The 14,214-nt window shown below is 40.4% G+C and overlaps 1 protein-coding gene across 2 annotated transcripts; it reads left to right on the top strand.

The window, feature by feature from the left end:
- Window positions 1-808: 808 nt before the first annotated feature.
- cited4b (Cbp/p300 interacting transactivator with ED-rich tail 4b) lies at window positions 809-3,586 on the top strand. Of its 2 annotated transcripts, none has more exons than XM_084727109.1 (2): window positions 809-1,016; window positions 1,894-3,586. In XM_084727109.1, exon 2 carries the CDS (start codon window positions 1,921-1,923, stop codon window positions 2,677-2,679), a length of 759 nt encoding a protein of 252 aa, XP_084583235.1. In that variant the 5' UTR covers window positions 809-1,016; window positions 1,894-1,920; the 3' UTR covers window positions 2,680-3,586. The 2 variants fall into 2 exon arrangements, with proteins under 2 accessions (XP_084583235.1, XP_084583234.1); XM_084727108.1 differs by having other exon boundaries at window positions 811-1,016; window positions 1,912-3,586.
- Window positions 3,587-14,214: the final 10,628 nt, after the last annotated feature.

The raw sequence follows: 14,214 nt of genomic DNA, 5'->3' as shown, positions 1-14,214 counted from the left end.
CCAACATTTTGCTAGCTTTAGGTAGCTAGTTGGCTTGTGTCTTTGCTAACATTGGCTAGCTAGGTAGCCAGAATTTTCCTAACATTAGCTTATCTGTTATCTGTTTATCCACCTGTCTATCTATCTAGACTGTAAACAATTATATAGACTTTTGGTTTTAGCTGAAAAAAATAAATAAATAAATAAGTGGACTGACTAACAATTAAATGTTTCTAGTCAAATAAACTTGATATTACTACAGATGTACTTGAGAAAACCTGTTTAATAAGATTAAGATAGCTCTGTACAGTACATTCATTCAATTCATAATTTCATATCAAAAGAGTTCAAGTTCCAAGAACTTATTTTTATAACTTCTGATGAAACACAAAGTTTAATTAACTTGAATAAATAAAACATGTATATTTACATTAGGTTAATGAGATAAACAATCGACTCCACAAAATTCCAGTATTATTCTTTTTCTTTTACTATCTATCTATCTATCTATCTATCTATCTATCTATCAGTTTACAAGGTTTATTCATCTTTTTATATTTTATCTGTCTGTAAAATGTACATAGCTTAATGACAGCCCTTGTATTATACTTTACTTATAAAGACAAACAAGACATCCAAATATTCTTTCAAAAAGAAACAGTGGGGAGGAGGGTATTTAAATTGGCTACTGTGTCACTGCTCACCAACAGCCCGTTTTTTCTACGCCCATGCACAATTATATTAAGTAGGGCCAATAGGAACAAAGAAGAGGCAGGACCGAGGCTCCACCTCTCCCCGACTGCCTTCCTCTGAGCTTTTTAGATGTACATAATCCCTGAGTTGACCCAGAAAATAGGCAGTCGTTTCAAGATCTGATGCGGCAGTCTTTGTGCACACCGTCCCTGCTTGAGCATGAAGCGTAACCCTGTGGAATACATACTGTAATTCAGAGGAGCTTCGCCTTGCACAGGAAAACTGTTTAAAAAGACGGAGGAGAAGGAAAGTCGCGCAACTTTGTGGAAACGTAGCGGATACGGGTAAGTGATTTTTATCGGATGTGTTTGGTGGAGAATTTGGGGTTTTGCTGTGTGCTGGTGTGAGGGGCTGCTGCTGCTCCATTGTTTGCATTCCCTTGTTTCAAAACTCGAGATTAACAAAATGGATAAAAATGAGGCTACGGCGCGGAAGATTATTGAATGCATGCGTTTAAACAAATCGAGACAAAGTCACGGGGGGAAAGCAAAGCCTTTGTTGGATTTTCTGCCTTGTTAGAAATGTGGTGATTCAGCTGTTGGGGAGATGTTGCATGATGTCAGTGTTCTTTGTTGCAACCTTACGTGCGTAAAATGTAACAGATTTCTCTGCCTCAGCTGACATTCGTGCAACATAGATGAGATATAAGCAATGCATTACGCCGTGCATGCACGCGTTTTTTTCCTCTTTTTTGTCGGATCCCGTCGTGCATGAATGATCGAGCTGAAAAATGGACCCAAACAATGTATGTTAACCTGTAATTTCAACCTGGGCGTTCATTCATTGGCACAAAGAGGGGAGGTTTGAGGAAGACTAAACACACGAGGAAGGGCTTTAATGCTCGCCAATAGGCAAAACAGACTTGCAGATATTTTTTTTCCCCAGGAAGCGTTTTTTTGGTGGTTTAACTTAAGGTGGAATTGTGGCATCAGGAGGAAAATTGTATCTTTGTTTCTTCTCAATGAAGGTGAAGCATGTGGTCACTAGAAAAGAAGGTTGCTGGGTATGAAATTGGTTTTAACAGCAGAAAAATGGCAACATTAACACAGATGTTGTGAATCTTAATTAGTTTGGTTCTGGTTCAACTGGACAGCTAAGTATTTATCCTGCTGTTCCTCCTATTAATGTTTTGCTTCCTAACATCTCATATTGTCCTAACAGCATCTTCTCTGCTTGTAGACAGGAGGCATGGCAGACCATCTGATGATGCCCATGAATCACAGCTCAGCGGGCGCCAGTCTCCACGGTTACAGGATGGGCATGAATGGCGGCCTGCAGGCAGGTCACCAGCAGCATGCCAACCAGCAGGGCATGAGGGCGCTGCCCAATGGCCAGATGATGCACTACGGTGGCGCCCAGGCCAACATGGAGACGGCCATGAGGCAGCGGCAGGGCATGGTGGGTGGACCTATGAACGGACAGCTGAACGGGGCTCAGATGGGTCACCACCAGATGACCTCTGGTAACATGATGTATAATGGCCAGCCCCAGCAGCAACAGCACCACCCTCAGCAGCAGCACCACATGCACCCACAGCAGCACCAGCAACAAGCCCAGCACCCGCAGCAGCAGCAGCAGCAGCAGCAACAGTTCATGAACGGAGGCTTAACGTCCCAGCAGCTCATGGCCAGCATGCAGCTGCAGAAACTCAACACCCAGTACCACGGACACCCACTGGGACCCATGGGTGGGAACCACATGGGCCCCACAGCCCAGTACCGCATGAACCCAGCCCAGCTGGCGAACATGCAGCACATGGCCGGGCCGGCGCTGGCCCTGAACGGCATGGACGCGGATATGATTGACGAGGAGGTGCTGACCTCGCTGGTCATGGAGCTGGGCTTGGATCGGGTCCAGGAGCTGCCAGAACTCTTCCTGGGCCAGAACGAGTTTGACTTCATCTCAGACTTTGTCAGCAAACAGCAGCCGAGCACTGTGAGCTGCTGAGAGGACCTGGTTTGCAAAAAGGGGCACAAATGGAGACGGAGAGTGAGGATTGTCCAGGATGGATCATGAAGGGTGCTCATCTCTTCACTTTTTATTTCAAGAGCACCTTCCCTGTACGACTAAGCCGAGCTGCGGCGCAGGGTGCACAGAAGAGAACTCTGGATATCCACAGGGAACACACAGTGCTCGAGTCTCACATGTGCTAGTGGCCAGAGGGTGGCTGCTGGCTTTAATGCCCGGCTCCACCTCTCCCATTTCCTGGACATGAATGTAATAAAGAAATGCTGAAATTCTTAAAAGCCACTCTGAACAATGCTATGACACTGTGTAGCCTCCAAGCCTGGACTCTATGACAGTTTACCAGTAAAAAGGTGTATTTATTTATTCCTATCTGAGAAAACTGATATAAAGAACAACCACCATCTCCATCTTTTGGAACCAAGTGGTTTTATGTTTTTCCTGAGAGTAGGATGGGGGAGAAAATTAATTTTAAGTTCTCTGCTCATGAATTTTTCCCCATTCTATTTGGCCTAGTATTAAAAATAAGCTCAGATGACATGGTCATCTTAAAGGTGAGCCTGGTTTTCTATCACAAAAGTCAGACAGAAGTACAATGTTATCTCATTTGAATGGGGGTCTCATCCAGATCTTAAAAATGGTTCACTTTCGGTAAAGTGCTGCCTTTTTAGATGTGATGTTCTCAAAAATCTACTGCTTGTACTGTATGAAGCTGTATAACTCCAACATGTCCACACTGTTGTGTTCTATTGGAGATGTAGAACCGCCTTAATCGCGCAGATTCTTATTTATTGGTTGTTTATATTGTCCCCTTTTTTGTGGTCAAGATGGGGGGATGGTCTTTGTGAAAAGGGGGTTTTGAGGATCAATAAAGATGGCCTGGATAGAAGTGTGGCCTGCTTTTCCATTCATTGCACAGCTCTTCCCTCAGGGCAGTGGAGAGCTAGCTAAGTGCTTAAGTTAACCTGTGGGTGAAGGGAAACCACGGGTTTCTTTCAAGTCTGGAATGGAGACGTTTAATGGATACAATATTTATGCTTTTTGAGAAGGATATATTGTCTACTCAAAGTCTCCTGGGCTTTTGATCTTGTGTCATTTCTTTAATTTGCCATTTTCATTGTTAAAAAGGCGCCGATAGGGATTTGATTGACACGTGGTGATAATTGCATATGTCCCCGCTGGTGAGCAAAAGAGGAGCTGTATTATATGTCAGTGTACATCTGATACGACATCTCAGGTACTAATATCCAAATGGGATTTACTATTTTCTCTTGGTGGTAATCTAAGCAAATGTCATGCATTGACATTATAAGTGGTGAAAATGTTTACAGTAATGGCAATATATTCCTTCCTTGCAGCCAGACAGCATTTTCTGATGGTAAACTGCAGTTATAAAAGCCAAATATCACTCTCAAAACCGAACCAAACTCCACAGGCGGGATTTTTGTCTCACAGAGCACAGTAGCTGTCAATCTACAGTTGCCTTGATCTGTCAGTATGTGTTGTTGTATGACTTTAGTGTTTTAAAAGGATAGTTCAGATTCACAAAATCACACAAAAACACAAAAGAACTGATGGATAGAGGTTCTGTGAAGTAAAATAACTGATTTCGCCCATGGAGTTTGGTTGGTTTGGAGAAAGAGAGTGACATTTGCTTATATGATGATGGTTTCTCATCAGAAAAAGGCTGTCTGATGGCTAAAATATTCAAAATATGGCATACACTTACACTGATACAATTTCTTTTTACGGTGGACATTTTTTAAGTGGCTAAAATAAAAATCAGCATTTGACTTGGAGCTGCGCAATTAATCAAAATATCATCAGAATGTGGCAAGTGCAATATCCAAATTGCAGAAGCTGCAATGTTTTGATTAAAGTAAAATGTGTGATGAAGTACTGTAGAGCTGCAGAGATGCCGTGGCCTAAAAATCTTGTTTGCCAGATGTAAGAAAAGATGTTTGTTTGGTACAGACCCCAACAAATGTCACATCAGCATGATTTTAATGATTTTCTTTTCAATGGAAAAGAAAATTGTGATGCAAAAACTGCAATCACAATATCTGTCAAAACACTTGCAATACATTTTTTTTTACTATATCATGCAGCCCTGATTTGAATAACTAGTTTCTCTGCAGCACTCCAAACATTCGTTACTTTGCTGTGTGTAAAGAGTAATGTGTGGTTGGGGGAGGTGTAACTGACCAAAGAATGCTTACCTTGATGGGGGTTTCATAAAGCCTGACTCACAGACAGAGCTGCTCTTTCCCAGCTTTCTCAGTGGCTGGTTTAGAAGAAACTGACTATTGACTCCAAACAATAACTTTGAGCAAAAAACAAAAAAAGACAAGCAAATTCAAAACAACCCCTCTCCAGTCTGCGCCACAGCCAGTTGGAGGAGTAAAACAATTTTCCTCATATAATTGCATTCATTATGAAATGAGGGTAAAGAGATTCTCTGCGGTGGGTGAGTTTGTTGGATTGTTTTGTGCCTCCGGGCTCTGAAAATGCTTGATTGAGGTCATGTTGGGAATGGCATCACCGCATTTAGCTTTTCACATTGTCAACAAAGGCATCTTTAGCGGCGGCGTGAGTAACAAGGGGAAAATGAGAGCACTGTTGTTGTTCACTACCAGGAGTAGTGTTTGCTGATTGCTCAATGTTTGAGTCAACTGTGCTCTTAAAGCACACTCATCTATTTTCATTAGTCCAATTGTGTTGAAGACTGAGGTTAGATTTGAAACATGGTATTATGGATGATCCAAACTGAAATATCTTTGTTTCACATTAAAAAAAAAAATCTCACTTAAAGGGATAGTTCAGATTATTTGATGTGGAGCTGTATGGGGTACTTATTGATAGACACTGTATCAACACCCTCAGTTTGGAGATGCAGAGGGGCACCAGCACAAACGCTAAGCAATGTACTGCTGTGTACAGGATCAGCAGCAAAGCATATTTTAGCCACTTAAAAAAGGTCCGCCTAAAAAAAGCAATATCCGTTTAAGTACACTGCATTTTGCATATTTTCACCACTTTATCATGCCATGATCTGATGGGAAACCACCTTCATATAAACCAAATATTGCGCTCTTCAGACCAACTAAACTCCATAGGCAAAATCAGTCATTTCACTTTACATGGGGGTTGCTGACTGACCGCTGCCTCAATAGATTTGTTCGTTTGTGTTATGTGAGACCTCAGTGAATCCAAACTATCCTTTTAAAACACCAAAGTCACACAATAATGCAAACAAACTAACCGATTGAAATGGTGGTAAACCAGCAACTTATTTCACCTATGGAGTTTGTAGAGAGTGATATTTGGCTTATTTAATGGCAGTTTCCTATCAGAAAAGGCTGTTTGATGGCAAAATAAAGCAGTGAAAATATTCTAGTGAAACTGCCGTTACATAAGCCAGTTATCGCTCTCTCCAAATCAACCAAACTTCATAGGTAAAATCAGTAATTTTACCATGCAGAACACGGGAGTTGCTGGTCTACTGCTGACTTGATCTGTTAGATTGTTTGTGTTATTGTGTGAGCTTGGTGTTTTCAAAGGTTTGGTTGGCTCTACTGAAGTCACACAACAACACAAATAAACTAAATGATTGAGGCAGTGGAGGACTAGCAACTCCCCTGCTTTGAAAGGTAAAATTAGTGATTTAATTAATGGAGTTTTGTTGGTTTGAAGAGAATGATATTTTACATACATAATGGTGTTTTTGTCAGAAAAGGCTGTCTGACAGCAACATATTTTAAATACAGGGTACATTAATATTGATATGCTCATGATTTTTTTAAGTGGCTATAATACCATCTGTTGCAGCCCCGTCCACAGCAGCACATTGTTTAACTTCCATGCTGGTGCCCCTAAGCTAATACACTGACTATCCATCAGTACCTCATACATCTCTGCTGCAAATAATCCAAACTATCCCTTTAAGGGTGTGTGTGTGTGTGGATTTTCTTGGCTTGACACTGTCAAGAGAATGCCCCATAAGTAGGCCAACAGCCTTGGCACAGTGCTTAGTAACGGTTGCAGGTCCCTCACTCAGTGCCAATCTGGTGAGATGGTCTTCTGGTGTGTGCCACATGGGGCATGTTGGCACACGGTCAGAACTCTGTCTCCTCACATATCTCATAATTGTACGCTGCACTGTGAGCTCCTTGTTTAGCCCCAATTAAATGCAGAGGTTTTTGTTTCTTGATTGTGACTCCGTAGACGAGCTGCTAACGACGCCAAACAGCCCTGTTTGCTCTCCCAATCCCTTGTTATGACTGCCGCCTGCCTCTCAGAGGCCAGTCTAGACGTAGGCTAAGCAGGGTGGGACACTACGAGACGTTTACAGTTACTTCTGTTTTTCTTGCTCTCTCGTTTTCAGCCCACCCACAGCAACTGCTCAATACAACACTGTGTCTTCCTGTGGCAGCTTGTTGTTTTCTCAATATAAGTCAGAGACCAAAAGCCACATTGTGATAAAGAAGCACAGAGGCAAAGTGAAAGAGACAAAACAAAAGGAGAGGTGAGAGAAAATGTAAGGATCTCTCCAGTTTACTACAAGAAATGAGGTGGAGGGATTTTTTTGTTCTAGTTTTCGGGGATTTCTTAGCTGGGTTTTCCCACAACACTTTTATGATTCCATGGAAAACCCTTCAATAAACACGCAAGCTTTGCTACATGCAAATCCAGATTACATTCCCCTCTTCACTGGCATCATATCTGTACATTATGTCTATGCATTGAGTACTGTCTGTCTACATGTCTCTCTGCAGGCTTTGGTCCAGCTGGTGCCAAGCCTGGGCTCATGGTAATCTCAGGCCCTAGTGCCAGTGATGGATAGGTGGTCATTTGCTGTTGTCACGCATGGCCAGGTCTTCACATGCACACACGCGCACACCCACACACTCACAGCATCAGCACACAACCTGATCAAACAGGCTAACAGGGATACCTCAGTATCAGTGTGGAGCCAGGGGAAGATAAAGGATTTATGTCTCTTTGTGATCCTTAACCTGTTGGTAAATGGTGTAAATGAGAAAATCCCATTTGTAAAAGAGCATCCAGAAAATGACACTTATAGGACCAGTGTGTAAGATTTACTGGGGTTTATTGGCATAATATTGCAGAAATTCATATCATAAGTATCATATCATATTCATAAGTATGGTTTCATTATCTGAAAATAAGAATTTTTGTGTTTCTGTTCACTTTGACTACTCATTTACATCTACACAGGGCGTAGACAGGGTTGGGTAGTAACAGATTGCAGGAAAATAGGATTACCCAATCAGATTACTAAAAATCATCAAGTATATAAACCCAGATTACATTTGAAAATATGTATAATTAGAATAGAGTTACATTGAAGAGGATTAACTGATTACATTTTTATTTATATAGCAAAGTAAAAGTTCTGTCACTTTTTTCAACAGTTGCTCTGTTTTAAGTCATGGAAAGTGCATCTGACACATGGGGTTTCTTAGACGTTTAATTTAAGTTTATTTGCTATGAAAATGTTTTGAGATGTTTAAAGCTACTACAATGAACTTTCATGTTTTGTTGATTTAGGAACGAAGACAGAAACAGTAGGTTTTCCACCATAAGAACCACAAAATATAACATCAAAAATGAAATTATTTCAGTAAAAATCTCCTGCTTCCTTTTAATTGGCTAACAAACTACTCACTGTAGTTAGAGGCAGGCATTAAGAATAACTTCACAGAAATAGCAAATCTTCTAGCTGATGGTCTCGTTTGCTTATGAAAGTCATATAGTGGTATATGTTCAATGTTTAATCAAGATTAACTCCTTGTAATAGGTTTAAAAAGAGTATAAGGTGCAGTGTTTTGTCATGCAATAGTCCAAAAGTAATCCAAAAGTATTCAGATTAGATTCCAGTTTTTGCAATTCAATGCTATTGCTAATTCCAAAAATCACCATGGTATTTGTATTTAGTAACTGACTGTTTCAAAGTAATCTATCCTGGATACAGGTCCTCTTCAATGGAGGCCACCACATTACACCCCCGTGTTCCTAACAACTAATTTTCCTGTTGATTAAACTGAGATTTAAATTTAGACTAGTCTCAAAGTAAGAAAAAACTCAAAACAGTGTCATACTGGTTTGCCCGGGGTAACTAATATTAGCAGTGCTAGCACCCTGCTCTCCTTGCAGGTTAATGTCCACATGCCACTGCTAAATGTTGTTACACATTGCTCCAGTCAAGTTGTTATATGCCAGTTTATTCTGACACAGCCTCCATACCACCTTATTTTCATTTTCTAGATCAAAATTCTGCCAGACGGCACTGGTTTAATGTCATCTTTGTCCCACTTTACAGCTTGCTGGTTTACATCTGGGCATTAGCGCCTGCAGGAGGGCAGCTATGTAACATCTTAAACACAACTGTTAATTAGAGTTGTACATTAGTAAAATAATTAGCTTAACTGACTGGTATATCTGGTGCCGACAAGCAAGAGTAGCAACATTTAAAGTAGAAATCTGTAATATATTTACTGTAATAAATCATAAAATGACCATGATGTGTCAGCATAGATCAAGGAAACATGCTAAATTGAAATACTTGCTACTCTGACAGCAAGGATAATGTCCCCCTTTGAAATTTCTGTTCTGGACTGGAAAAACAGTTTTTGTTTGCCTGTTTCATGTTAATTAGACTTCAAATTAATGCAGAATGTTTGCCAAATGAGTAGGTGCAATTTCTAAGTCATAAGAAATCATTAACAATCTTGTAAAAGCTGTATATGTTGATAATAGTTAAAGTGAGCAAAATGTTAATGGAATCAGGCAGGCAGTGAGACCAACAGCAAGACCAGAGTGTGTATTTTCAGGACAATGGGCTTTTGTTTGCAGGATAACAGGCTTAACTCTACACTGACAGACAACTTACAGTGGAACACTTGTCCTCACTTGTTATTGTCAGCTTATGATGTTGCGTGCATCCTGTACTCCTGCAGAGCTCCTGCAGCCTGCAGAGCCTCCCTGAGTCTAGGGAGGAGGGGGCTGGGAGAAACAATTTGCTTCAACCATAGATCATATAGTAAACAGGATTTCAACCCATTTAATATACAGGCTATGGCTCCAATTCACTATTTGGACTACTGTACACATTTTTGCCTATGCAACTGCTTCTGTAAACAACCAGTCAACTAATTGCTCACATTCCTAGTTTATACAGCAGCCCAGAATAGACAAACCAAACACTGGCTCTAGAAACAACTAAAACAACAGCAGCATTTCCTGTTTTGAATGAGTTTTGCAGCCACCATAGGTTCTCCTATATGCTAAGAAGGGGAGGGTGACACAAGATTTTTGCAATCTGCAAGCTAACCGCTAAAGACCACTAAAACCTATGCACTGGTCCTTTAATAAAGATGTGCTGGAGATTTGTAATGTCAAAACAATATGACTACATTGAGCTGTACTTTGCACTGAAGTTTTGAGATAGAAAAAATAGTCATGTCAAGAATCCCCCTTTGAGAATGAGTGTAAAGCAAAGTGTGAAACACACAATAAAAGTGAGAAACGAAGAGGACTAAACTTGAGTTTCCCACATGAGAGGATGAGTTATTTATTGACATGTTTCTATCTGTCTGTGTGAATATTGTATGAGAAGGGCACGTGTTTGAACTTGTCTGCTCTAACAAGACAGTTTAGAGGTGTTTTTTTGCATGTTTTATGTTAACCTTGAGTGTGTGTGTGTGTGTGTGTGTGCAGGCAGGGGGTAAATAAACAGCAGCTCCCTCAGGGCAGGGTTCATTCAGTGGACATGTTGCTTAAGCCGAACTTCCTGATTTTCTAGCTGATCAGTCACCTTGTATCTCTGCTTCACATCTTACTGGTTGCTGCTCTTCCCTCCCCATCATAAAAAAAAAAGGCAACACATCACAGATATTTCAGTGCAACGGGCCTTCTCTGGAAAACATCAGTTGTTGCACCCTTGGATTCTGCTCACAGCCTTTTTTAGTAAAGCTCAGCGTCCTCTATGCAACAAAACTCTTCCTCTTTCCCACACAGGGGGGGGAAAAAGCAGTATAATCACATCACACTTTCTTTCCTGGAGCCACATAGTTTAGTCGTGCCTCAGTACTTGTTTTGTTTTCCATATGAATCCAGCTGAGGAGGCTTTTTAAACGCGGCCGTGTACCTTGTGAACGCAGCCTTCAGAGGTAAGTGGCTGATTTTGGCATGTCGGGGCAGGTGACACAGAGGTTGCCTAGTGACTGGCAGCTCCTCCTCCGACCCCCCTCCCCAAATCTGGGGTTGAATGGTTTGCCAGCTCTTTGAAGTAGAAGGAGGGGGTGTAAATAATTTATTTTCCTGCACACAGCTGACACTTCTCCGTCGAGTCGGCTCAAACACACCGAGGTGTCTCAACAATGTCTAAAGGTGGTAAATATTTAAGGGTTGTGTGATTTACACAGTTGAGCCAAACTGAGCAGAGCTGTGGTTTTGCAACAGTGGCAGAAAGTTAACCTTGGTGTCAGCACATATACTGTACAGTAGAGATGAACTGTTAACATCCCTTGTTTGGTGTTTTTTTTAATTTGATAGTGGTTTAACTGCCAGATGTGTTATTCAAACTAAGTCAGCCACAGAAATAAGCTTAAATTTCCTTCTTCAAATTAAATACTTTATTTTTGCAGATTACAAGGAAATACTAACATCTACAGGGTTCGTATGGCTGCTGGAAATCCTTGAAAACACTACAGTATTGATGTAGGGGACACTGGGGATGGTTGCAACACTTTTTGCATTTCTCTCAGTTTCTCAGAGACTATTTGGACTAGACCAACCAAATATTTATATATTAAACTTAGATCTGCATGCTTATTAATCAGACCATATATAGATGAGCTGCAACATGATCAAGGGATGATTGCAACATATTAAAAATATGTACAAGTTTTTTTGTCTCAGTGTGCGCAGTATTGTGAAAATCTACATTGTTTTACAATAATATTCTAATGTATTTATTTAGTAATAGTGAAATATCTATAATAGTAGTTATTGAGTGTTGTTTGCTTATACTTAGAACATAGGCCAGATGTTACAGATGCTATCCAACCCTTTATATTTCAGACAGGAAGCTGAACTTTACTAAGAAACTTTTTCAGAAACTTTTATTAAATATGTATTTATTGTACAAAACTGCAACAATGACTAGGTCATGTTGAGAAGTAGTGTTGTGTGGTCTGTTTCAAAAATGGCTGCGTCAACTTGTTGCAACTGTCCCCACCCAATCAGCCGTTACAAAACATCATGTGCTAGCTAAACACACTGACCTTGACACATGCTAAGCATGCCACATAGAAGTCAACAAAAAATTATTCAAACTCAGCAAGTCTCAATTAAGTCATACAAAAGGTCAGAACAGTATGACAAAAATACAGCTTGTGAAAAAAAAAAATTAAATGCAGCAGCAGTGTTTCCTGTCTTCCTGGTGGGGAGACACTCTAACTGAGCTTGTGCAGTATGAGTATCATCACTCTAGCATGTTGCTGATTGGAAAAATAAGACTTGTTGCAACTGTCCCCAGTTTACCCTAGTGTTTTCAAGGTTTGGAAAGTTCTTGGATTTTGGATAATGATCTTGAAACTGTTAAACAATACATCACTTACATATAAAACTCTGTTATGATTTCCTTTAATTAGTCCCCTTTCTGTAGAATGCTATTACAAAACATACTGTTGTTGTTTATCACACAATCTAATGTGATGGCGAAATGAAAAAATCTTTTTGAGTATATGTATATAAATATTAAGTTGTAAGGTGCTGGAAAAGTTTGAAAATGCTCCTTGAAAATTCATGTAAAATGCTTGAATTTGACTTTGGAAAGGGTGCAGGAACCCTGCACTTAACAGCAACACTTATGCAATGTAATACAATCTGAAACAAAAGCCCCGTGAATATTACTCTTATGAAGATTAAAATGTTCTTCTTTCTGTTGACAGTGTTGGCAATGTGTTAAATCAACCATGGTGTTCCTGTTATTACACCTCGCTGTGCAATATAATGCAAAGGTGAGTGTGGCAGTCTCAACAACGATTCAACATTACAAGCTTCACAAAGGCAGTGTTTTGTTGCGAGGCTTTTTCAGAAGTCCATATTGTTGTGTTCACCTTTATTTGACTCAGGCCTGTGAGAGTTACAGGTTGGTAGGTTAGAATAGAGGGAAACAGTATTAGCACAAGCTATGTTCTGTACACAGTGTCTTTGTGAGCAGGGCTTTAAGCCTACGTGCTAATCTGGTGACAGTGGCATGCACATGCTACCAAAGACAGAGTAACAGGCTATAGGCTGGGGGTGGAATTAATACAAGAGAGCAGTTCTTGTCAGGCTTTACAAGTGTTATCCAGCTGATGAAATCTCCATACTGATACATCAAATGTGTTAATGCCAAGGTAAACCGTGTACTCATGTCATTTGTTATACCTGGGACTCTCTGTGTTTGAGTTCTTGGGTTGTGTTGATGCGTGATTTTCTTTGCACTCGTGGATAGATAATACCCACGCTGCCGTGTGACCACATTTTCCTTGCAGGAAAATCCCGACATTAGCCAGCCCACACCATCTGTAGGCACGAGACTGACAGGGAGAGTGTGCTGGGGTGAGGGCTGTCAAGACAGAGTTCTTAGCAGATATTATCTCCCAATCAGAAGTCACTGGAGACAAGCAAGCGGAGCAAGTTTGCAGCCTCTTTTACGGAAGGAGATAAAATCCAATTAGACTTTTAAGAAAAATTCATAGCCAGACATGGCGGTTAGTGTAAGGTATAACAGACATAATTTTTGGTTTAAAAATGATGTCATGGTTCCTCTGAGGTATAATCACATGGTCTTTGTTATCCCTTATTATTATAACCACACACGTGTAAGCCTGGAGGTGATCATGTAATCACTTCCGTGTGTGTGTGTGTGTGTGCACAATCAACGGACATGCAGCTTGTCCTCAGCTAATCCTATAAAAACCCTGAAAAGCCTTTTTTTTTTATGCCTCAACACTGGCAACAGCTGTGGGCAAAAGTATTATGTTTTTGGGTCATCCCGTTCTTGAGAATAAAATATCTCAAGAACACCTTGAGGAAATTTCTTCAAACTTGGCACAAATGTCCACTTGGACTCAAGGATGAACTGATTAGATTTTGGTGGCATAAAATCACTGTGACCTCACAAAACATGGCCATAACTCAAGAATTCATACATTTATCATGACAAAGTTTCACACTCATGTCTAATAGGATATTAGCAAGGCATGAGAGTAACTACTTACATGCAGCTAGTTACACCTTCAATACATGACAGATTACTCCCTGTTTTTTTTGCAAAAACAGTAAAAAATATCACTGATTATCCACCGTAACAGTCTACTGCTCTTTAAGTGATAACTGAGTCAATCCTCTTACATTATAGAGCATATATTACCAAAAGTAAAGCACCACAGGGTTTTTTGGAAAGCTATCCTACTACTAACCAATCTACCAGCTATTAGACAG

Source organism: Lutjanus erythropterus, chromosome 9 (genome assembly GCF_056507025.1).
Source record: "Lutjanus erythropterus isolate fLutEry1 chromosome 9, fLutEry1.hap2, whole genome shotgun sequence".
Lineage (NCBI taxonomy): Eukaryota > Metazoa > Chordata > Actinopteri > Lutjaniformes > Lutjanidae > Lutjanus > Lutjanus erythropterus.
This window is presented reverse-complemented; position numbering and strand designations above follow the sequence as displayed.